Below are 24,035 nucleotides of genomic sequence, written 5' to 3'. Positions count from 1 at the left end.
TTTTAAACCACCATCACCGAGATCCATATTGGCCCCCATCTTCATGTGAAAACGACGTCACCGCTAGCAAGCAACAAAATACGCCAGAGAACAAGCCTTCACCACCGTACTACACTGCTGCCGCCTCAAGCCACCACCTTTCCTCACGGTAAACCACTATCATCTTCTCTATATTGTCCCCTCACGTCTCTCTCAACCATCGTGACCCTCCCACGTTCAACCTCTCCGAGTGCCAAGACCACGGTACCATTTTCTCTCTTAGGACTTCACCAACCCTTACAACTCTCACCAACTTAGTCTCTCTCGCTCATTATCCTTCGTTTATTTGTTTCACAGATCAGAACAAACAGCACCACAAACAAACCAACCCCATCATAGCTACCGTAGTCACTGCACCTTAGAAAAAAAACCCACAGCACCGTAGTTGTAAGCCAATCATCAGAGCTAGAGCACACAACGTCAACGCAAGCATGCATGCCCTTCTGCATCCAAGAGCTGCCACAATCATCACCTCCGCAAGCCTCCTCCACCACCAACTTCCTCACCATGAAAACCATCTCCCCGCAACCTACATCTTCTGCTCAGCCACTGGTCAACGCCAAACCGCATCCACTGCAGCCCATTTTTCCTCCACCAAGAACCACCGTTGCCAGCCACCTTGCCTCCTCCACGGTCAAGCAAACACCGAAGGTACCTTTGTTTTGCTTCTCGAAAACAGAGCAGTTTCTCTTTTCTGCTTGCAGCCGTTCAACGCAACCCAGCCGAACGACGCCACCATCAACCTTTATCCAGACCACTGCCGCTGCATCCTTCACCTCGTGTTTGGTCGTCGTCGTACCATCACCTCAGCCTAGTATCTGTCACGACCTCCCACGGTGCCACTATCTCTTTGTTCATCCTTAGGTAAGTGCTGTCGTCACACATTAGATGATCTCCCTCTCCGTTTTCTCTCTCTCTATCTTAGCTTCACCACCCCACATGATACCATCGTCGTCGATCTTGGTTTGACCGCCTCGAGCGGCGGTCGCATGACCTGCTTCTCTCACACGGTGGCCTTTATTTTTGTTGGTAAGCTGCCGCTCGAATACTTCTACATGAGCTACATTTCCTAAACACCTGGTGACAATCCACCAAAAAAGAAGATGCAGAGACGAGAAAGAGAGAAGAAGAAGAAGAGAGAAAAACGTTACTTTCGGTGAGAAGAAGAAACATAAAATGAAGAGGGAAGAGAAACAGAAAAGTAAAAAGATTGATAGGAAAAAAAGTAAAGCTGCCGACCCTCTGACACAGCTAACTAAAAGACCCAAAAGACTTCACATAAACAGATACAAAAGAAGAAAGTAGAGGGATGAAAAAGTAACAACACAATACACACGAAAAATTTACACGGATGGACAAAATTTCACTGTTTATTACTGTAAAAACGCGATAGTCATTTGTTATAATAGAATATATATATATATATATATATATATTTATAAATACTATTATATATAAAAAACTACAGGGAATTGTTTGCTCAAACTTGATCCAGAATTGAAGCGAAGTTCTGCATGGATTCAAGAATCAATTTTCGCTGATTTTGAATACAATAAGTAATTATTGGTGAGCAAGGCAAGTGAAACTAGCAAGTTGCAGGCTAGTTAATGCGTCAAGTCGCTAGTGACCAAGTCAATCTGGGAACAATAACTCGTAGCTGCGTTGTAGAGTTAAAAAGCTTCAACAATTCAAGCAACAAGTGGAAAACTGTGTTAAACAAATAATAGCAAAAAAAAAAAAAAAAAAAGAGAGAGGAAAAAAAAAAATACAAGCAATTTGTTCTCATCAACACGGGAAACAATTTACACAAGCTAGTATATCTTATATGAGTGCCAATTCCATTTTGAATGGTACGAGTAATTAAGCAACCCAAATACAGAGAGAGGAGAACTGTAAGAAATTAGAAGAGAAATTAACATGTACATGATCCGTTCATGATACGTGACTCTTGCTTTTTAAGAGCAACAACCACCAGTTGGAGGTGCTTGGTATTCCTGTTTCTGCTTTAAGATGTTTCTCTTCACCACAGTAGATCCTTCTTCCAAAAGACTAGGAACCTCCATTATCTGTAAAATAACCTCAATCTTGTTATAAGTTTGAATAGAAAGTTCTAAATCATTCTCAAGTCTATCATAGTTTCTTGGACAAATCTTGCCCAACCCCTCCCCTTGTAATTAGGGGGATATTGCCATTCCAATCAAAGGCTACCAACCAAACTATCATGGCTTGAAATAAAACCAACATATAACCCCATACTCGCTTGAAATACAACTAACGTATCAACCACACATGCTTGCAAAAAAGAAAAAGCGAAAAACAACTATAAAGCTTGATTAGACAAATAAATGGATTGTCCAGAGTGATTGCCAAATATCCTGAATATGCGAGACCAAAAAGTTAAATGCATTAAGTATTCTTGAATATCCGACACCACAAAGTTAAATGCATTAAGTATTACCTTTAATGCAAGTTCTTCAAAGCATTGCTCCACGTTTTCTCTAGTTTTAGCACTGCATTCAAGAAACAAACATCCAAGTTCTTTTGACAGTGCAATTCCCTCCTCTCTACTCACCACCCTTTCAGAATCCTGGAATAACATATACATCTTCTATTTTAGCTAAGTCAATAAATCAGGAGTTTTTTTATAGCAGAAAATTTAGTTCACAGCTAAGTATCATTTCTTTAGTAACGTGTATAGAAGCCAGATTAAAGTTGAAAGGGAAAAATAGACTGCTAACACTGAGGAAAAAGTCCTATTGGCAATGACGACCTATTGCCAGCAGGAAAATGATTTAAAAACGTAAATCAAATTAAAAGTGATAAGCAAAACACACGGTCTCACAGACACCAGCAATTTAACACATGCTTTTATAATATGCCAAGAAATGCTCACTATAGATATTCCTGCCATGTTTTTTTTTTACTGATAAAAAAATTCCTGCCATGTTTTTAGAGTCAAGATGGGGATTATAATATGAAAATTATTTTTCATGTAACTAGAAGTACACATGAGATATCCCTTAAGAAGTTTAACATGAAAAGTGAATTCGGAAAGGGTATGGAACTAAGTTTCTCAACCAAGTAGCAGAATGCTTAAGATATGGGGAATATAAAACTTACTATATCAACTTTATTCCCAACAAGCATCTTGATACAGCCCTGATTAGTTGAGTAGAGTTCCACTTCTTTAGCCCAAACATCTGATAAGTTTGTAAAGGTGTCTCTGCGCGTAACGTCATAAACTAAAAGAAAAGAAAAGAAATTGATAATAACTCTGTTTACTAAATACTTGGGCTATGCCTATTTCAATATCAATAAAATATCTTCTTACTTGGGCTATTGGAATGTAGTATGGAAAGGTTATGAACAAAGTCAACAACTCAATAGCAGGAAACATATTGGAGAGATAATTGAATCATTTGTTTATAATAATAACTGCCTTTTATTTTTTTTTGTATAAGGTATTCTTCCGCCATAAGTAAGGGTTATCAATAAAATTGAAGGGTCTCTGTGGCACGTAAGGGCAGAGTTATTTGGTTGGAAAGAGACATTGGAGTCAATGTTGAAGAAGGTAGATGAAGGGTTGGGTCTGTTTATGGGTTTGGGCCTAAATTTGGAGGATAAGGAAGAAGGAAAAAGGATGGGGGAGAAGCGGAATGGGCTTGTGGGTTTGAATGTTAAGTTAGCAGATAGGCCTGTGGGCCGGAATGGGCCTGGTTTCTAGAGGGCAAAGCCTTCATGTGAGATATAGGGCTCAAACAGCACGGGAGGAGGGGTGGCCCAGCTAAGGGCTCGGTGGCTCTGACAGACACTACGACGTCACAGACAGGGTCAACGGCGGCAGGCGAGTCTCTGAGAGGCTCTTCAACAGGGGCCCATCCATCGGCAACTGCTCAGTTCCTCAAATCTAAGAAACGGAATTCTGAGGTGGTCCATATTATACCCTCGACGACACAAGGGGTAGAGCATTCTTCACAGAAGGGGACGACGATGGTAGTCGATCCCTCTGAGGGTACTCAGATGGTGTGTTCAGCTCCGGCGAAGGGGAGCATCTTGTCTTCCTCCGAGCCCGAGATTCAGAAGGGAGATTCTCATCTCGGGGTTGGGAGGTTTTCTTCTTAGTCGTTATTGGTTCCTGTTGAGCTACGTTTTGAAGGCAATGAGAGGGTTTAGAGGGGGTGGATGTGGTGGAAGTGGTGGAGGGAGATGTGGAATTGAGTGGTAATGTCACTGGGTCCATTGAGGAGTTTTTTTCTGGGGGTCCCTTGCACCCGGAGCTTAAACTCTGAGATGTAGATGGTTCTTGGAGGGGAGGAGGAGGTAGAGGCAAGTGTGTCAGGAGATCTGAGGGAGTCTGATGAAGAAATGGACCCTGATCCATTGTGTGCCATCCTTCCTGAAATTGATTGGCCCAATTTCTCATCTAATTGGGTGGTGCGGAAAGTGGATGAAATTAAGGATTGTGTGGGACTCACTTGTGTCGGATTTGAGGGACATTGGTTAGATCCGCTCTTAAGAAGGAGAGGGAATTGAAGAGGTTATCATGCTCTATTAATTATAATGCAAAGGGAGGAAGTGCCTTTAGAGATAAGGGCAAGAAGAGGGTTGTTTATAGTCATCAATGAAACCAACAATCATCCCTTGGAATGTGAAGGGGCTGAACGATTATAGAAAACGTCTTCGGGTAAAGAATATGATTCAAAAGTGGAGTGCTGATGTTATTTGTTTCCAAGAAACCAAGCTGAAGTTGGTTAATCAAACAATTGTGCCTTCCCGCCAAATGATTGCTCGACATCTATATGGTTGTTGTCCCCTCCATCTGTTACCATTGCAGATTCCTCCCCTCCATCAACATTGTGTGTATTTGCTCCACCCCTCGACGATCCTTGCCGCGCTACTTCCTCAAGAGGGGAAGCACTACCTTCTGTGTGGGGGAAGGTTTAGAATTGTTGTTGGTGCCTTGTGTGGCGGAAGGTTTAGAGTCGGGAGTGCAGTCGAGTACTGTGGCTGGGGATAATGTCATTCCTCTAGTTTCTCTTCCTCCGATCAACGTGGTAGCGGGCTCAACATCGGATTGGATTCTGAATAAAGATAACGGGTTTCTACAAACTCTGGGACTTTCATATGGAGAACATGAAGAATATGAAGACCAATTTAAAACACTACTCACTGCAATCGAGGCGAGCCACACACTTGAAACCAAATCTAAGTTTAAGAAAAGCAGAGAGTTGAAGAATTTTTCATGGGCAATTAACTACGATGCTAAAGGAGGTAGCTCAAATCGAGGGAAGGGTAAAGGGAGGGCTTTGTGATGTTCGGGTTGAGGATTAGTTTTAAGGAATCTAAGGGATGAGGTCGGGGAGGTGTAATGATAGTTTTCCAATTCAGGTTTGGTGTATTTTTGGTAGGTTTTTATGGGCTTTCTTGTATGGGCTAGGTGTTTTTCTTGCATACGTCCAGTGTACTTGGTTACTCCTATTGATACATATATAATATTTTTATTTATCAAAAAACAGTTTATGGAGCTGTCAATGTGTGGGATGGATTGAATTAGTTTCAAAAGGGGGGTTACCGATAAAAAAAAAAAGTTTCAAAAGGGGCTTCAGGTGGTATTATTATTATGTGGAATAGGAGGTTAGTGGAGATGGTAGATCATTATGTGGGAGAGTTTATTGTTGCTTGCCAGTTCAAATGTGTGTATGAAAGATTTGAATGGGCTTTTGCGGAGATTTATGGTCCTAACGTGGATAATAGTAGGAGTGTTTTATGGGATGAAATGGCGGGTGTTTACTGCTGTTGGGATGTTCCTTGTTGTTTTGGAGGGGATTTTAGTATTACTCGGTTCCCTAGTGAGCAAGTGGGGGATAATTATTTCTCTCATGCCATGAATACTTTTTTCTGATCTGATTTTTGAGCTTGGTTTGATTGATCTTCCGATGGTGGATAGGGATTTTACGTGGTCCAATAGAAGGGCATGGTCTAGGCTGGACAGATTTCTGGTTTCAGCTCCTTGGGAGGTTCGTTTTCCTGATGTGAGGCAGAAAAGGTTACCGAGATTGTGTTCTGACAATTATCCTATTATGCTGGAGAGTGGGGGCACTTTTAGAGGACTAAGGTATTTTAAATTTGAAAATATGTGGTTGGAGGCTGAGGATTTTGTGGATAGGGTGAGAATGTGATGGTCTTCGTACTCTTTTTCTAGTACTCCAAGCTTTGTACTGGTGGGTAAACTTAAAGCATTAAAAACATATTCGAAGAAGTGGAATGTTGAGGAGTTTGGGAACACAGAAAATAAAAGGAAACTTTTGATGTAGCAGTTGCAAAGTTTGGAGGAAAGGGTGCTGTTGGGGGACTTATCCGGTGAGGAATTGGAGAGAAAAAAAGTGCTGGTGGATGATCTAGAGAAGATCACTTTAATGGAGGAAATCTCTTGGAGACAGAAATCTCGAGTCCTATGGCTGAAGGAAGGTGACAAGTGCACAATATGTTTTCACTGTATGGCGACTTTCATCGAAGAAATAATGCAATTGAGGTTCTTCATGACAGTGAAAACATCATTTTAGATCAAGAGGTGTCATTAAGGATCACACTGTCAATTTTTATGAGAAGTTGTTCAGTGAAGAATACTCATGGAGATCAAAGCTTGATGGACTGTTTTTTGACTTCATTGATCAGGCAAGTGCAGAATGGTTGGAGAGAGCTTTTGAAGAGGATGAAGTTCTCGATGTGGTTAGAGGAATGGCAAGGGATAAGGCTCCAGGTCCGGATGGTTTTTAATGGCTTTTTTTCAATCTTGTTGGGATATAGTGCGGGAGGATATTATAAATGTTTTTCCTGAATTTTATTCATTTATGAAATTTGAGAAAAGTTTCAACGGTACATTTATAGCACTAATTCCCAAAAAGGTAGGGGCTGTGGAGATGTGTGATTTTCGGCCTATTAGTTTAGTAAATGGGGTTTACAAGATAATCTCTAAGGTGTTAGCTAATCGTATGAGTGAGGTGTTGGGAAATATTATATCAAAATCTCAAAATGTCTTTGTAAGAGGGAGATAAATCCTTGACTTGGTATTAGTTGCTAATGAGTTTGTGGACAGCATAATTAAATCAAATGAATTCTGGAATTTTGATTAAATTGGACATGGAAAAAGCGTGGAAAAAGCGTATGACCATGTTAGTTGGGATTTTCTCTTGTATTTGCTTGGGAGATATGGTTTTGGAGAGAAATGGTGTATGTGGATCAAACATTGCATTTCGACATTGAGATTTTCCATTTTGGGGAATGGCAACTAGTTGGATTTTTTAATAGTTCACATGGTTTAAGACAAGGATATCCACTATCTCCTCTTCTTTTCGTCCTTATCATGGATGCTTTGAGTAGAATGTTGGATGCGGCGGTAGAAGGTTGGTACTTGTCGGGTTTTGAGGTGGGTAGTGAGGAATGGAATAGTATGAAATTATCTCATCTTCTTTTTGCCAATGATACATTGATTTTCAGAGAGCCCAATCAAGAACATATTCGATCTTGAGAGTATTTTTTTTATGTTTTGAAGTTGTCTCGAGTCTAACCTAAATAAGTCTAAAATTGTTCCAGTGGGTGCCGTAGGTAATATTTTAGTTTTGGCTAATATTTTGGAGTGTAAGATTGCTTCACTGCCGCTGAAGTATCTTGATCTTCCCTTGGGGGCTTCTCACAAATCTGTTTTGATATGGGATGGGGTTATTTAGAAGATTGAAATAAGGTTGGCTGGATGGAAAAACTTATATTTGTCTAAAGGGGGAAGAATTACTTTGATGAGTAGGTTGTCTAATCTTCCTACGTATTTTCTTTCTCTTTTCCCTTTGTCGGCTGGGGTTGCTAGTAGAATTGAGAAAATTTATCGTAATTTCTTATGAGGAGGAATAGGAGAGGAAAAGAAGTTTCATTTGGTTAGTTGGAATAAGGTGTGTCAACCGGTTTCTTGTGGAGGATTGGGGGTGAGAAATTTGAGGTTGTTTAATAAAGCACTCCTTGGAAAATGGCTTTGGAGATATCATGAAGAGAGAGATGCTTTATGGAAGAATGTTGTTGTTGTTAAATATGGGAGTGGGTGGGGGGATTGGTGTTCTAATGAAGTTAAAGAAGCGTATGGGGTGTATGGAAGGGCATTAGGAAAGGTTGGGGGAGTTTTCTAAATATATTAAAATTAAGGTGGGGAAGGGAAGAGGATTCTCTTTTGGCATGACATTTGGTGTGGGGAATTAGCTCTTAAATCAGATTTTCTATCTCTTTACAAGATTGCAAGGGATCAAAATGTTGTTGTGGCAGATTATCTTCAATGTACGGGTAATAATATTCTATGGAATGTTGACTTTATTAGAGATGTAAATGACTGGGAAGTGAATGTTATTTCAGATTTTTTGGGAAGAATTTATAACTCTAAAGTGATGCAGGGAAGAGAGGACAGGCTATTGTGGGATCATGCTGGAAATTTCAAGTTTTCAGTCAGTTCTTTTTATAAGGTGCTTAATTGTCATTCTAGCTGTGTTTTCCCCTGGAAAAGCATTTGGAGGGTGAAGGTACCTACTAAGGTGGCGTTCTTGAGTTGGGTGGTTGCTCTAGGGAAAGTATTGACCACGGATAACCTTAGAAAACGTGGTTTGTGTATAGCTGATTGGTGTGTCATGTGCAAGAAGGATGGTGAATCTGTAAATCATCTTTTTTTACATTGTGAGGCGGCAAAGTCTTTGTGGAATGGGGTTATTGGTTAGACATGTTTATATTAGGTGATGCCTAAGGAAGTTGTGGATCTCCTTGCATGTTGGCGTGGTTTTGAGGCATGAAAATGTGTTACTGTCAGATGGAGAATGATTGCTCTGTGTTTAATGTGGTGTTTATGGCTGGAAAGGAATGAGAGATGTTTTGAAGGCAAAAAGCGTTCTTTTGAAGATCTTCGTTATTTTTTCTTTTCTACTTTGAGTTTGTGGGCTAGGATCTTTGTAAGGAATGATGATAATGTACTGAATCTATTTCTGTCATAGTTTCCTGCTTTCTAGTGTGCAGTAGGAATTTCTTTTGTATACTTTCTATGTACTTAGGCTGTGCTTATTCTTGGTAATAAAATTCTTATTAATTATTAAAAAAAAAATTATTTACAAGTTTACTGTGTCAATGTTCCCCAAACACAATTAACAAAATCCTACCCAGCCACATGAACTTTGTAGAAGCCACATCCGTGGTTAAAAGATGAGAATCAGATAAAAGATATCTGATTCTATCAAGATCCTGTTCAGCCTTCCAGTTCTTTTTTATCTTGTACTCGTATTCTAAATGTTACAGTATTGTCTTCACTTAAGCTTGATCAGATCATTTCTTTCTTTTTTTCTTTTTTTTTTATCAGTTCATGATCAGATCATTTCATTAAGCAATCCGTTCCCTTCCATCTATTGGGGGTCCTAATTTACCTTCCTGCAACATGTTAAATTCTAATACTACCTCTGGAGTTGAAACATAGTGGTTTTCTGTAACAAACAGATTACACAATCTCTGCCCTGCTTTCCAAGGAAAAAAAGTATAAAAAATGTAGTATATTATGTCAGAGTTAATCTCACCAGTGCAAGGATAAGTGATTTTGCCAACATTCAAGATTGTTACCACATTAGAAAATGAGTAATGCTAGATACTGCTAGATACAATCTTAGGGTGTGCAAACTCCACGTACTCTCTTTGAAATGAAGTGGGGTCCTCCATTAAAAAGTGGATTTTTTATGCGAGTTCCAATCCCATATTTGCTCACTTTTTCAAAGGAAGTGCACAAGACTTGCACACTCTAGGACTACACAAATAATTTTCCTTAGTAAATATCTTTCATTTTAATCTGACATAAGAACCATGTTTTGGTTTGGCTATAACTTCTATCAACACAATTGGAAGAGATAGCAGGTATTTAAACACAGATAAATTACATGTTGGAACCAAAACAACATTTTTTTTTATCAATTTTAGAAACTGGATATTTCACTGCATGATCTTAAGAATAACATGAAGATAGGTTGCTGCTAGCATACCAAGAATGATCCCTTGGGCACCTCTATAATAAGAGTTTGTTAATGTTCTGAACCTCTCTTGTCCAGCTGCAACAGACATTACATTTTCCTTAGCCAATCATAATCCATTTTTGTTGTGAAACAAATTCTCAATGAATCTTTTAGGTCAAGAGTTACAAAGATGAATAAAATGGCAGAACTATCCAAGAAACCTAGAGTAAGTGCATAGTTTATTTATTTACCTTCATGATACAAAAAACACTAATAATTGCACTGAGAAGCAATATAGCAAACTTAACAGAAAGGTTAGTTAATTTGTAGTACATTGTAAAACTCCCAAGATCTTTGTCAACGAGCATCAGAACTCGTGAAATCTCAAAAGAAACATTGAACCAGTTCCGGTATATGCATAAATGATGTTTGTTGCATTAAAATGACACTAACACTGAGAAACTGGGGAAGAGAAGACAGTGTATTGTAAATACGGATAACTACTCCAGGTTTACAATGTGAAAATGAAACAATTATTTATTGGTGGAGTCATCAAAAAGTGAAGCAATTGTTGGCTGCTTTAGTTCGATGAAAAAATTATCTCAAATTTCTATTTCTTATTTCCCAACCACAGCTCTGGCCTTGCGATTAAGAGCCCCCAAAAGACGGCATGGCAATGGAGCAATAACAAAGGTATAAAATGGTGATGAAGAACAAATCGCTTTCAAAAAGTGAGGATCTTTAAACACTGTACGTAGAAGCTCGCGTGGTTTCTTTCCAATATAGGCAGAAATGTCATAAATTTCAAATTAGATACAAAAATTGAGAGAATGGACCACTGCTACAGCTTACCAGTATCCCAAATTGTGAGCTTCAATTTCTTCCCACCTGCCGTGAGCAGCTTGATCTTAAAATCCACACCTACACATAATAAGAACCTCTATGTATGTATCACATAAGCTACTTGCTCCATCAGAAGGGATATGAATGCTTGCATTGATCAATCAAAATAACTACGCTGAAAATGGATATGATCAAAGTTTTAACAATCTAGTTACAGATCCAACAGTGTTGGGTTCTGTTTGGTTGCTAAGAAATCGTGGAAAAAGAAAGACTACATTAACTTCATTGAAAATCTCTGCATATCTTCCTTGTAAAGAAATCTTTAAATTTACAATCACAGAAGACGACCCAACAGAAGTAGAGAACTCTACACAGCAGAACTTAAAAGTTACTATTTTTTAACATAGGAAAACTGAATATTGGCTTAGAATAACAACAATAAAAAGAAAGTACCAATGGTAGGTGAAAGATCTTCGACGGAATTGGAGATGAAGCTGACAAGGAGACTACTTTTTCCGACGCCCGAATCTCCGATCAGTAAGATCTTGAATGAGAGATCGTAGCTGCCACTGCTCTGACCCGAAGACGAACCCATTGATACCTAAGACTCAAGATTGTCTCTCTGTTCTCTCTCTACGTTTGTGTCTGATGATTATCTCGCCTAAAAAGCACAGTGAAAGTAATGTATATAAGGTGGGGGCTATAGAGTGAGTGAGATAGCAAAAGGAGGAAAGGTAATATAGTGTAAATGTATAATAACGGGGGCATCTTGGGACGGAGAGTATGCGAAGTTAAAGAAAACGGCTACCTGGGCAACATCTGACAACCAACGAACGTAATTTTTTTTTTCCCTGGCAACCAACCGACGTATTTGTTCTTTTCTCTCCCTCCCTCCCTCTAGTTCTTAGATGCCATTCGTTCCATTTTCGCGGCACATCCTGCTATTTTTCTGTGGGGTTGAACCTGTATGGACGTTATTTGAATCTAACACTGTTGAATAACTATTTCTATGAGCATTGTTATTCTGTTTGGAAACGCATAAATATATCGAGAAATGATAATTGCATTGCGCAAGTGTCGTGTAATTATTTTAAAAAAAATAAATAAATATGAAATGTATTTGAAATAAATTAATTTTTTAATAATAAATTTTATTCTTTTTTAAAATAATTATGTAATACTTATGCACTCTACGATTGTATATAATATTATTCAAATAAATTAGGAATGTAGATCTAAGTACGGATTTGGATCCGGTCATGATCAAGATATCCGGCCATGACCGGATCCGTATCCAGGTTTTAAAAACTGGACAAATAACCACCTAGATAAATCTAGAAAAAATCCGGATAGTAACCGGATATAAATTCGGATATATAGGTTTATTACATTTTTTTGCCTTTTTTTAAATACTTTTTAAAACTTTTAAAAATATTTTTATAGTATTTTTTATTTTTAAATTTGGATACGGTGTTTAATAACCATATTTTAAAGAAAATTATTTTAAACACTTTTTAAAAGGTTTTTTTTTTTTTAAATCTTGTTAACAATTCAAAAGACTTTCTTTTATGGCAAAATCTTATTACAAGCAAGTTCGTGCACCAATTTGTGCACTAATATTAATATATAATACATATATTTAATAAAATGATGTGAATTAAAGACGAAAATAATTTTCATGATATATGAGATTTTCTTCTTCTCTCAAAAAAATTTTTTTAATTTTTTTTAAATTAAAAAAATCATCGGTACGCGATATGGTACACGAACTCGCTTGTACCTAGCAAAACTCTTCTTTTATAGGCCTTTATGTCTATTATTTTTTTATAGGCATTTTTTATATAATAAATATATTTATAGCCACTTTTTAAACTTTTTATTGCTCATTCAAATTTTTAAAATACAAAATAAATAATAATACATCAACACATGCATACTACATATTACATTGTTGTTTACATCACAATGCAAAATATCAATTTACAAAGAATAAAATAAATAATAATACATCATAACAATATAAAGATGTAATCAATGTTTTGAATACCGTACCGGATAGCGTACCGGTCAAGGCACTGGAACGAAATATTTCGGTACCGGTACCGTTTCGAGATAGCGTTTCGGGATAACGTTTCGGAATAGTCGATCTATAAATAAATTATATATATAAATATATATAAAAATTATATTCTAAAATAATAGTCTATATATAAATAAATTATATACAAATACATATATATATAAATTATAAATAGTCTAGTCTGAATTGAGGGTTAAAAAATAAGTTTGTAGTTTGAAAAAATGAAAAAACGAAAAAAAAAAAAAAAAAAAAAACACAGGCCGAAATATTGGCCGGTACCGGCCGAAATATAGGCCGGTACAGGCCGAAATTGAGGCCGGTATGACCGGTACCGGCCGGTACGGCCGGTATTTTAGCCGGTACGGAACAGGTATAGTACCTGTACCGGCCGGACGGCCGAAATGAAAAATTTCGACCGTACCGGCCAGTACGGTACGAAATTTAAAACTCTGGATGTAATACTCAATGCTATCTACCCCCAATATAAACTTATCTGATTGGTTGAACATAAAGACTCTTCAATGTGGGACTGCTCAGCTCAACTGTCAATTGTGCATATGACATTGCTGCATTTCTTTTCTGATAGCAGAAAGTTTGATTGTACTTCTCCTGGTCAAGACTCTGAAAATGGTTTGGAATAATTAACAAGCTCTTTAATTTATGCTAGACACAAAACTTGACATTGTGTATCTTGGCCTTCCAAATATCTGTTCATAAGTCCCTCTTGGCTTCCTCTAGCCTCAATTATCTTAAACAATAAATAACTAACGAATAGTCCTTCCCTCGCCAATTAGAAAAGAAAAAAATAAATAAAGACCTAAGGTTTAAAAGATTACTTATTTCCAAGAACTGCATGTTGATGATTATTTGTTGCTCTTCTCACTAACCAAACAGATAGAACTCATCTTGCTTCTATTTGATCTTCTAAGCCCACCTTGACCTAACAATGTTTTTTCAGGTGGTGGAAAGACTCTAAGACCCCATGTTTCATAATTCCAAACATTACACGAAAACATAAATAGGGAAAAGTCAATAAGGTACACATAAGAATATAAAAAGACAAGTTGTATATGAAGCTGGAGCAGTGGTTATGGTACCGGGAGTTGGGTGAGAGTCGAGATTGGACTAGAAGGATCATCTTAAAAGAGTTTTTTGAATTCCTTGAAGAGATTTTGCTTGGGGGAACTCCCATCTTGTGAATGTATGCCATGTTCAGTGATGGATGGCATAGAAATGTGGTACTCAGATTAATAGCCAAGTAATTTGATATAGAAATATAGACAAATTATCAAGACCTTGCCGCGGTACCAAGGAAGTTTCTGCCCATAGCCATGGTGATGTAAGTAGGTCACAAAATCCAGCCACATCACAAAAATATGTAATTAATGGTGGATTCAAATAAGCACTTTACAATTAGAGAAGTGAACTATACAGAACTTTGATAGATTTATCAAGCAAATCTTACACACTCTTTTTGAAAATAATAGAGTATACATAATACCAACATTACTCATGCAATCAGACAGGAATGACATTAGATGAGGGCACACAAATACATTCTTGAAGTAAATATTTTCACAAATCATCCAAACACTGAGGCTTGCATGTTATGGCATCAGATGAGCATCGAACACCATCCCTAGCATCCAAGAAGGCCGAAGGAAGACCAGATACATCTAAGACAGGAAAACAAGTGGGATCTTTGTGTCAAATCACACATGACATTAGCTGCAAGTGAAAACACCCACCACCAAAAGCTTACAAGTATATTTCTCCCACCCGGTAATAATTATAAAAAGTCACCTTACCAAACTCTTTGTTAATTATGATTTTTTATTACTAATTTATCCATTTAGCTTAACCTCTACAAACTCTTTGTTAATTTTTATTTTTTATTACTAGTTTATCCATTTAACTTAACCTCTACATACTCCTTTACTTCCCAAATATTAATTGATTTATGATCCAACCAATTTTATGTGCAGATTAATGCTTGAACAGCCTCTAGCGCTAATGAGCTTTGATACGGGTCCAATACATGTCCACTAGTGATGAATGCAAACTCGATTGCAACAGTGGGAATAAAGATGACCAATACATCACATGCAATTTCTGCAAGGATGAGATACCTAAATGAATTCATCTTCCACCAAGTCAAAATCTCAAACTCGAGTGTTTTTGGTTCAATCACATCCGACAAATACCTATCCACCTCTGAGCTAAATACCGAATTGTTTTGCTCCTCAAGATATTGCTCTAGAGTTGTATCAAAGTCTTCATGGTCCAGGTCGTAATCAATAATATTTGAGGAACTTCTATGGGCCACATTTGGTCTTCCACTACCTATCTCATGAAACTTGTGGTATTGCTCAATCAAAAGATTCATGAGCAATCTCACTTTGGCCTCAATTCTATCTCCGCTTCATCCCCGTTGCACCTTTTTAATCAATATGCCAAGGTTATAATCTTATATTGAGGGTCAAGGACAGAAGCTACTTAAACAATCATGTTTATCTTATCTGTGCTTCCTCAATATTTATCAAACTTAAGCTTCATATTAGACGTCATGCTTATCAACGCACTATCCTCACTTTGACACATTTTGTTCAAAGTGTGCTCAATTGTACACTTTCCCATTTTCTCACACTCAATGTTCAACACGTTTGCATATGTTTTAAATATATCAAGCCTTGCCCGTGAAAATCTCACAAATCTTATTGCCTCTCTAATTATTTACTGCATCATATATATTTTTTAAACCATCACATACAATGAAGTTTAAAAAATGTGCAACACATCACATGTGTATAAACTCGCCCCTCAAAATTGTGAATTCCTTATCTCTTATGCTCATCCTCATATGATCAATAGCAACATTATTAGAGGAGGCATTATTTACAGTGATCAAACAAAGATAGTTAATATCCCAATCCATCATACAAGACTCTAACATCCAAGCAATGGTCTCACCCCTATGATTAGAAATATGGAAGAACATTATGATTTTCTTGTTCAATACCCAACTTCAATCAATATAATGACACGCAACACATATATAATTATTGTTTTGTCCGATGTCCATATATCGGTAGTTAAACAAACTCTTTGACTGCTCAACAAAACTTCAACTTTTGCTTCTCCCCATTATATAAAGTAATACACTCTTTTTGAAAGGCGGTTGGAGATGACAAGATATATCTAGGCTCTAAAGTACCTAGGAGTTCAACAAATGTTGGATGCTTTATAATCTTGAATGTTAATTTACACTGAATAAAAAAATTGGCAATTATCGCCCTTATTTTTTTAGGATCATATTTTCCTAACCTTTGAGGACTAGATCTTTTACCATCCATTGTAACTCTAGAGTTTGATGGTGATATATCCTTTACAAGATTTTTTTTCCTCTCTAATGGGAGAGTCTTGACAAGTAAATCTTAAGTAGTGTGACATTCATGAAGTGTCATTTTTATAATGGCATCCATAAAGTTTAAGCAATAATTGCGTCAGGCTTTAGGTTCAATGGGATCAACAGGTTCAACCCTTGTAAAATGATCTCCTACCATAAATTGGTTAGTAACCTTCTTGGCTCTTTTTGCCTTTGGGGGGAGGAGTGGTGTGGGGTTTGGGATATTTATGGTGGAAGGCACTAAAGGACTAGTGTTTTCCTCTATGTTCAATGAAATATGCACCAAACCACCAACATTACCACTAAAACTATTTTCCATCTGTTTTAAACATAAAAAAATAAAAATAAAAATATAATAACAATCAAATCAACAACATATATATCCAAACAAACACACAAAAGGAGATGAATTAACCATAAAACACAGCTAACATACATGAGCACCCGCTGCTGGTGACATTTTCAGGCATAACAAATATAATAATTACAAAAAATTATGTTTAGGGATTAAGGGGATGGAAAAGAAATAAAAGGAGTGCTGTTATTTAATGTAATCTGTCCAACCACCAAGGACTAGGGAATATATAGCCCTATATAAGGCTGAACAAAAATTGATGGGATCGGCCGCCACTGACGGGAATTGACGGGAACTGACTGGCTGTGTCAGGAATCGAAACCGGTCGATGTGCAGTGAAAAATTGAAGAAACCGACGTTTAGTGGGTCGGTCCTGGTTTGAAGTTGGACTGGACCACTGAACCGACCGAAGGGGTAAAACTATTTTTTTTAATATACTCTAATCAAAACGATGTGGTTCCACTTAAATTTAAGTGGAATGACGTCGTTTTACACCTTAAGTATACAACACATAATGAAAACGATGCCATTTGGTATTAAATCAAACGACATCGTTTTATTAAAAACGTATGGAAAAAATTATGTATCAAACGACGTTGTTCCACTTAAACTGAAGTGGAACGACGTCGTTTCAAGATGGGCCTTCTTCTCCCCAACCTTCTTTCCGATTCAAATCTCAACCTCTACACCCCTCTCTCTCTCTCTCTCTCTCTCTCTCCTATGGAACTCTCTTTCTCTATTCTCTTAAAAGTAGCTTGCTGTTAGGAAAATTGCGAACGCCGACCGAGAACCACCTGAGTCGATACAGCCAATTTTACTCCTCCCTATCGATTAGTTAGGTCAGTTGTTTCTCTCACTTTTCAATTATCAGTCGGCATCGATTTTATCCAAAAAATAAGGAGTCGATTTTCACCCTAGCCCTGTATATATGAGAACAAAAGTAATCTTCCTCAGAAAGTTAAAATGCTGGCGACTTTATGCAATTTGTCCAATCCCACGTACATACATCAATTACTCTGTAATTTAAAACAGTTGCATGATGTGACAGACTTATACATCGAATAAACATACTTGCAAATAAATTTTGCTCGGAAGTTGTAATCTTCATTTGTTCTATTCAGATATGGGCATGAGAGCTGATAGTTGGGTTGGAAATTATTGGAAATAAATGAAGCAAAATTTTCACCATCACACAATCAAGTAAATTTAAATACGATCATCAAATATTTGGTGCAAATTTGGTGAGACCATAATCATCAAAGCTGGACAAAATAGAAGCCCTTCCATTACTCCATCTCTCACCGTCAAACACTCTTAGATCTCTGAGAAAATGCTGATTCATCACAATGATTTAAGTGTATGTTTCAATCAATTAACTCCCCATAGTCAACAAGACAACTAGTGCAATAATCCATTTCCTTTGTGTGAAATTCACATTTTCTATGCATTAATCCAATTTATTCCTCTCCAGTACTAACACATATACATGCATATATGTTTGGTGAAAGACAAATATGGAAAGCAGTAATGGTTTGATGATTGTATATCCGTCTAGACAAATATATACCTGTCTAGCTAGCTACTTGTTGAAAACAGCATAAAAATCACAGATAAGCTCTGGATTTTATTTGTTCTTAAAGAAAATGTAAATCTAGCCAATAATCACAACCCTTCACAGCCAGACTTCATAAGTTACCTATATATATATATATCAAAGACCAAAGAACAGAAAACCTCAATAATCACAGCAAAGATAACTCAATCACATGCTAATTAAGCAAACCCATTTCCAAAATGCAATAAAAAAACTAATTAGCTAAATAGATGCAAAGCCAGTAGTTATTCAGCCCCAAACATAAGTTGGAATCCTGACAAGTCCACAAATGACGCAATAGAAATACAGATCTAGCCAAAATAAAGAAACCCACTTCCTCAGATCTAGCCAAAGTGCATCCAGTTTTAAACACACACAAAAATCTCTATACATGGGGCAAACGGGTCTTTGAACAATTACCCATCAGATTCACTTCATCACGACTAATAAGAAGGGGTCTTTAGAGATTATGTTGAATCCTAACATTCCAAGAATCCTTCTCCAATGCTAATGACTCCAATCTCTCTCCCTTGGTCCTATCCACGTTCCTTATTCGGTTACTTCCCGCGTGCATTCAGACACCAAAGCACTCTCAAAACCGCGCCAAATCTTCATAAGGGGATCCCACCACGCCATTCGTTTCTGACAAATCCGTATCTATTGCTTAAAAATAATTTAGCTAATTTAGCTCGTTTTAGTAACACTGCGATATCCAATGCGTTTGACGACTTCCCAGTCCAAGAAGATGAAGGAAACCCAAAGGGAATTGATTTCCTCCATATCATGGAAGAGCGTGGAATTCGAGCGAATCATCAGACCTATCTATGGCTTTTAGAAGGGTGTTTGAATTATGGTTCCTTATTGTGTGGTCAGAAGCTTCATGGAAAGATTTTGAAGTTGGGTTTTGATTCGGAGCATGTTTTGTGTGATCGAATTATCGATGTGTACGTTGCCTGCGGTGATTTAGATGGTGCAGTTAAGGTTCTTGATGATATGCATAATAGAAGTGTATCTTCCTGGAATAGAATAATCAATGGATTTGCTGCGAACAAGTTGACTGGTCGGGTATTGGGTCTCTTTCGTCGGATGACGGCTGAGAAAATGAGTCCGGATGAAACAACATTTGCTGGAGTCTTAAGGGCGTGCGGGAGTAGTAATGTTTCCTTCCACCATGTGGAGAAGATTCATGCTAGGATTATTTGTCATGGTTTTGGTGCCCATACACGTGTATGTAATCTCTTGATTTATTTATATTTGAGAAACGGGTTTATAGATTCTGCTAAAAAGATCTTTGATAGATTATATTTCAAGAATAGTGTTTCTTGGGTGGCGATGATGTCAGGTTTATCTCAGAATGAACATGAAGTAGAATCCATTCACTTATTTTGCCAGATGCATACATCGGGAATTGCCCCTACTCCTTATATCTTTTCAAGTGTTCTAAGTGCCTGCGCCAAGATAGAGTTGTTTGATGTGGGAGAGCAGCTTCATGGTCTTGTTTTTAAGGAGGGGTTTTCTTGTGAGACGTATGTATGCAATGCTCTTGTTACATTGTATTCCCGCTCAGGGAACTTGACATCTGCTGAACAGATTTTCAGCAAAATGCGATATGGGGATGGTGTTTCATATAATTCAATGATCTCAGGGCTAGCTCAGCAGGGTTATAGTGATAGGGCTCTGGAATTGTTTAAGGAGATGCAGCTTGATTGCTTGAAACCAGATTGTGTTACAGTTGCAAGTTTGTTGAGTGCCTGTGCATCTATTGGAGCTCTTCATACAGGAAGGCAACTTCACTCATATGCAATGAAAGCTGGAATGTCTTCAGATCTCATTCTTGAAGGTTCTCTGCTGGATCTTTATGTGAAATGCTCAGACATAGATACTGCCCATAAATTTTTTCTTGCAACAGAGACTGATAATGTGGTCCTATGGAATGTGATGTTAGTCGCTTATGGGCAGTTAGGTAGTCTGAGTGATTCGTTTGAAATATTTAGACAGATGCAGATTGAAGGCATGTTACCCAATCAATTTACTTATCCAAGTTTACTGAAAACATGTACCTCTGTGGGAGCTCTTTATCTAGGAGAGCAGATTCATACTCAAGTCATAAAGACTGGGTTTCAGCTCAATGTTTACGTTTGCAGTGTGCTTATAGATATGTATGCAAAGCATGGAAAACTTGATACTGCCCTGCAAATCCTCAGACGACTAACTGAGGAAGATGTTGTCTCTTGGACAGCTTTGGTTGCTGGCCATGCACAGCATGGTATGTTTGCCGAGGCTCTTAAGCTTTTTTTAGAAATGTTAAATCGAGGGATCCGATCTGATAATATTGGGTTTTCAAGTGCCATAAGTGCATGTGCCGGTATTCAAGCCCTCAACCAAGGACAGCAAATACATGCTAAATCATGTGTCTCTGGTTACTCAGATGATCCTTCAATTGGGAATTCACTTGTCAGTCTTTATGCTAGATGTGGTAGAATTAAAGAAGCATATTTAGCATTTGAAAAAATTGATGATAGAGATAATATATCATGGAATGCATTGATATCGGGGTTTGCACAGCATGGGTACTGTGAGGAAGCACTAAAAGTATTTGTTCATATGACCAAAGCTGGAGTAGAAGTTAATTTATTCACATTTGCCTCTGCAGTTAGTGCAGCTGCCAACATAGCAAATAAAAAAGCGGGGAAGCAAATCCATGCTATGATTCTAAAAACTGGGTATAGTTCAGAAACTGAGGTTTCTAATGTTTTAATCACATTGTATGCCAAGTGTGGTGGCATAGATGATGCCGAGAGAGAGTTTCTTGCAATGGTCGAAAAAAATGAGGTTTCTTGGAATGCATTGATTACTGGCTATTCTCAACATGGATATGGTATTAAAGCACTACATCTCTTCGAGGAGATGAAAAAGCTTGGTATGATGCCTAACCATATTACTTTTGTGGGAGTTTTGACAGCCTGTAGCCATGTGGGTATGGTGAACGAGGGGCTTGACTACTTTGAATCCATGAGCAAAGAGCATGGCTTAGCTCCTAAACCTGAGCACTATGTTTGTGTTGTGAATCTTCTTAGTCGGGCTGGTTTCTTGAGCCGTGCAAGAAGATTTGTGGAGGATATGCCAACTAAACCAGATGCAATGGTTTGGAGGACCCTATTAAGTGCTTGTATAGTTCATAAGAGCATGGAAATTGGAGAGTTTGCTGCCCGCCATCTCCTAGAACTAGAGCCCGAAGACTCGGCCACTTACGTTCTACTATCGAATATATATGCAGTGGCTGGGAAATGGGACTCTAGGGATTATGCAAGGCAAATGATGAAAAACAGGGGTGTGAAGAAAGAGCCTGGCCGTAGCTGGATTGAGGTTAAGAATTCAATTCATGCATTCTTTGTTGGTGACCGGCTCCACCCACTAGCAGATAAGATATATGAATACTTGAAAGATTTGAATGAACAGGCAGCTGAAATCGGTTATGTGCCGGACCATTGTACTCTTGGAGTTGGAGAGCAAGGGCAGAGGGATGCAACAGTACATATTCATAGTGAGAAATTGGCAATTGCTTTTGGACTTCTTAGCCTATCCAATACAATTCCCGTGCACGTGTTTAAGAATCTCCGAGTCTGTAATGATTGCCATAATTGGATTAAGTATGTGTCAAAGATTTCAAATCGAGCTATTGTAGTAAGGGATGCATATCGATTTCATCATTTTGAAGGTGGTATTTGTTCATGTAGAGATTACTGGTAAGTATGACTGCTGAAAGTTGATCAAGAAAAGAGAAAATTCATTGGAGCCTACAAAGTAAATCTTTTGTTGGAGTGTATGACTGTGTAGACTCTTGTAGGAACTCCAACCACATTTTTTATTGCTACTTTGTACGGAGTTTTAGGGACTATGGCTCTGAGGTTTTTTCATCTAGAGGCCATAACTTCTTTCACGTTTGATGCTAAATTTTGTTGCGTATAACGCGGTATGCCTCCTCTTATTCCTTCTATTACGCCTCCATTTATTTCACTTGTATTGTTCACAAATTTCTACACAAAATATAATAAACAATTTAATTTTTTCAAATTCTAAAATAATAATAATATTAAAAAAAATATTATAACAAGATTTTATTTAATTTTCAACTTTCGACTCGACTCATCTTATCTCATCTCAACTCAAATCACTATTCAAACCTAATCTTAAATTGTTTCTTCGTTATTTTTGAAGATTCTTTATAGTTATATTATATAATGTTATGTTTTCTATCTGAAATACTATCCCTTCTCTTGTTTTTTCATAGATCAACAAAACAGCAGATCCTGTTGATGACTTTTTCTTGCTCCTGCATGTTCTTTTTAGATCATTCGTGGGCTCGAGCTATTGGACATCTGGGCTAATTCAAAAGGCCTTACCCAGTGTATCTCCAAACCTATTATATCTGTGCTAGTCCGTGTGGAGGGGATTATGTCTATTATCTAGGACGATATTTAGATCCAGGTGGGTGATAGATAGATCCAAATGGGTGCCATAACAGCAGCTATCGGAGACGCAGTGCTTACATTCCTGTGGGTGTTCAGCGCATCCTCTCTAGGGGCACTGACTACGGTAATAGCCACTGTCCTCGGGGTTCAAGGATTGGTCTGGCCTTCTCTCTTCATCACCACGGTGCTTTTATTTCTTCTAGTGTTTGTTTTCACCTTGATCGGCGATGCCCTGGGTGGGGCCAGCTTCAACCCTGCGGGCACTGCCTCATTTTATGCCGCCGGCTTGGGTTCTGACACCCTCTTCTCTATGGCTCTACGATTCCCTGCTCAGGTCTTCTTCCTCTTGTTTTTTCGATTTCACTATGTCAACACGCATGTTTTCATATCTCTAGTTAGATCTGCTGTTATTTTGTGCGTCCAGTGGTGTTTTTTTGATCATTCGATGGAATAATTAACTCTTTTATTTCTTATTTCACAAGAACTACGCGTGTGTTGAATCTCATCTAGTTCTTTATTCAATTGTGGCCTCACAACTTTTTGCCCTCCATATTTTAAACGAATGTTTGTCATCCGATTTCGTATTTTGGAAGAGAAATCAGATCTCCACTCTGAAAGAAATATGTCATTTTTTCAATACTATTTCTAGTTTTTGAGATGGGAGGAGTGAAGAAGATTAGAGACATGACATTACATTTAAGTAATAACATTAACTTTAAAAAAAACATTTGAGTAATTACATTGTCTTGTCTGCTTGGCAGGCAGCTGGTGCTGTGGGTGGCACTTTGGCAATCATGGAGGTGATGCCAAAGCAGTACAAGCACATTCTTGGTGGGCCTTCTCTCAAAGTTGACTTGCTTACTGGAGCCATTGCCGAGGGCTTGTTGACTTTCCTCATAAGCTTTGCTGTCCTTTTAATTATCCTCAGGGGTCCTCGTAGCGTGATAGTGAAGACATGGTTGCTTGCCGTGGCAACTGTATTGTTAATCGTTGTGGGTTCTAACTACACCGGACCTTCCATGAATCCTGCCAATGTGAGTACATCATGACTTTTATATTACATTCTGACAGTCAATTTTTCATTATTTTCTCTAAAAGAATTTTATATTACTGGATGCCCTTCTTTAGACTGTGTGATTGATATACTTGACAACTTTGCACGTATTTTTTCCCACTTTTTCCAATTGTTTTACATATCATCAGTCTAGATATTGATCATGTGAGTGATGT

At 37.8% G+C, this 24,035-nt stretch overlaps 3 protein-coding genes across 7 annotated transcripts; 2 read left to right on the top strand and 1 right to left on the bottom strand.

Annotated features, from left to right (window-relative positions):
- Positions 1 to 1,791: 1,791 nt before the first annotated feature.
- Positions 1,792 to 11,850, bottom strand: LOC121268467 (ras-related protein RABC2a-like). 5 transcript variants are annotated; one of them, XM_041172764.1, is made up of 7 exons: positions 11,707 to 11,850; positions 11,352 to 11,559; positions 10,908 to 10,976; positions 10,086 to 10,151; positions 3,160 to 3,281; positions 2,498 to 2,626; positions 1,792 to 2,105 (listed from the first exon to the last, which is right to left on the bottom strand). In XM_041172764.1, the coding sequence occupies exons 2-7, from the start codon at positions 11,491 to 11,493 to the stop codon at positions 1,995 to 1,997; spliced, it is 639 nt and encodes a 212-aa protein (XP_041028698.1). In that variant the 5' UTR covers positions 11,494 to 11,559; positions 11,707 to 11,850; the 3' UTR covers positions 1,792 to 1,994. The 5 variants fall into 5 exon arrangements, with proteins under 5 accessions (XP_041028698.1, XP_041028701.1, XP_041028700.1 ...); XM_041172767.1 differs by lacking the exon at positions 11,707 to 11,850 and adding an exon at positions 2,190 to 2,243 and having other exon boundaries at positions 11,352 to 11,659; XM_041172766.1 differs by lacking the exon at positions 11,707 to 11,850 and having other exon boundaries at positions 10,908 to 10,943; positions 11,352 to 11,659.
- A 6,732-nt stretch (positions 11,851 to 18,582) lies between these two features.
- On the top strand, positions 18,583 to 22,328 carry LOC121268583 (pentatricopeptide repeat-containing protein At4g13650). The gene has a single exon (XM_041172907.1). It carries the CDS (start codon positions 18,838 to 18,840, stop codon positions 22,081 to 22,083), a length of 3,246 nt encoding a protein of 1,081 aa, XP_041028841.1. The 5' UTR covers positions 18,583 to 18,837; the 3' UTR covers positions 22,084 to 22,328.
- Positions 22,329 to 22,820: 492 nt separating this feature from the next.
- Positions 22,821 to 24,001, top strand: LOC121266894 (aquaporin SIP1-2-like). Its single transcript, XM_041170740.1, has 2 exons — positions 22,821 to 23,139; positions 23,567 to 24,001. The coding sequence occupies exons 1-2, from the start codon at positions 22,843 to 22,845 to the stop codon at positions 23,852 to 23,854; spliced, it is 585 nt and encodes a 194-aa protein (XP_041026674.1). The 5' UTR covers positions 22,821 to 22,842; the 3' UTR covers positions 23,855 to 24,001.
- The last annotated feature ends 34 nt before the right edge of the window (positions 24,002 to 24,035 follow it).

This window comes from Juglans microcarpa x Juglans regia, chromosome 5S (assembly GCF_004785595.1).
Source record: "Juglans microcarpa x Juglans regia isolate MS1-56 chromosome 5S, Jm3101_v1.0, whole genome shotgun sequence".
NCBI classification, from domain to species: domain Eukaryota; kingdom Viridiplantae; phylum Streptophyta; class Magnoliopsida; order Fagales; family Juglandaceae; genus Juglans; species Juglans microcarpa x Juglans regia.
The sequence above is the reverse complement of the archived record's forward strand: the minus strand, read 5'-3'. Positions and strand labels throughout refer to the sequence as shown.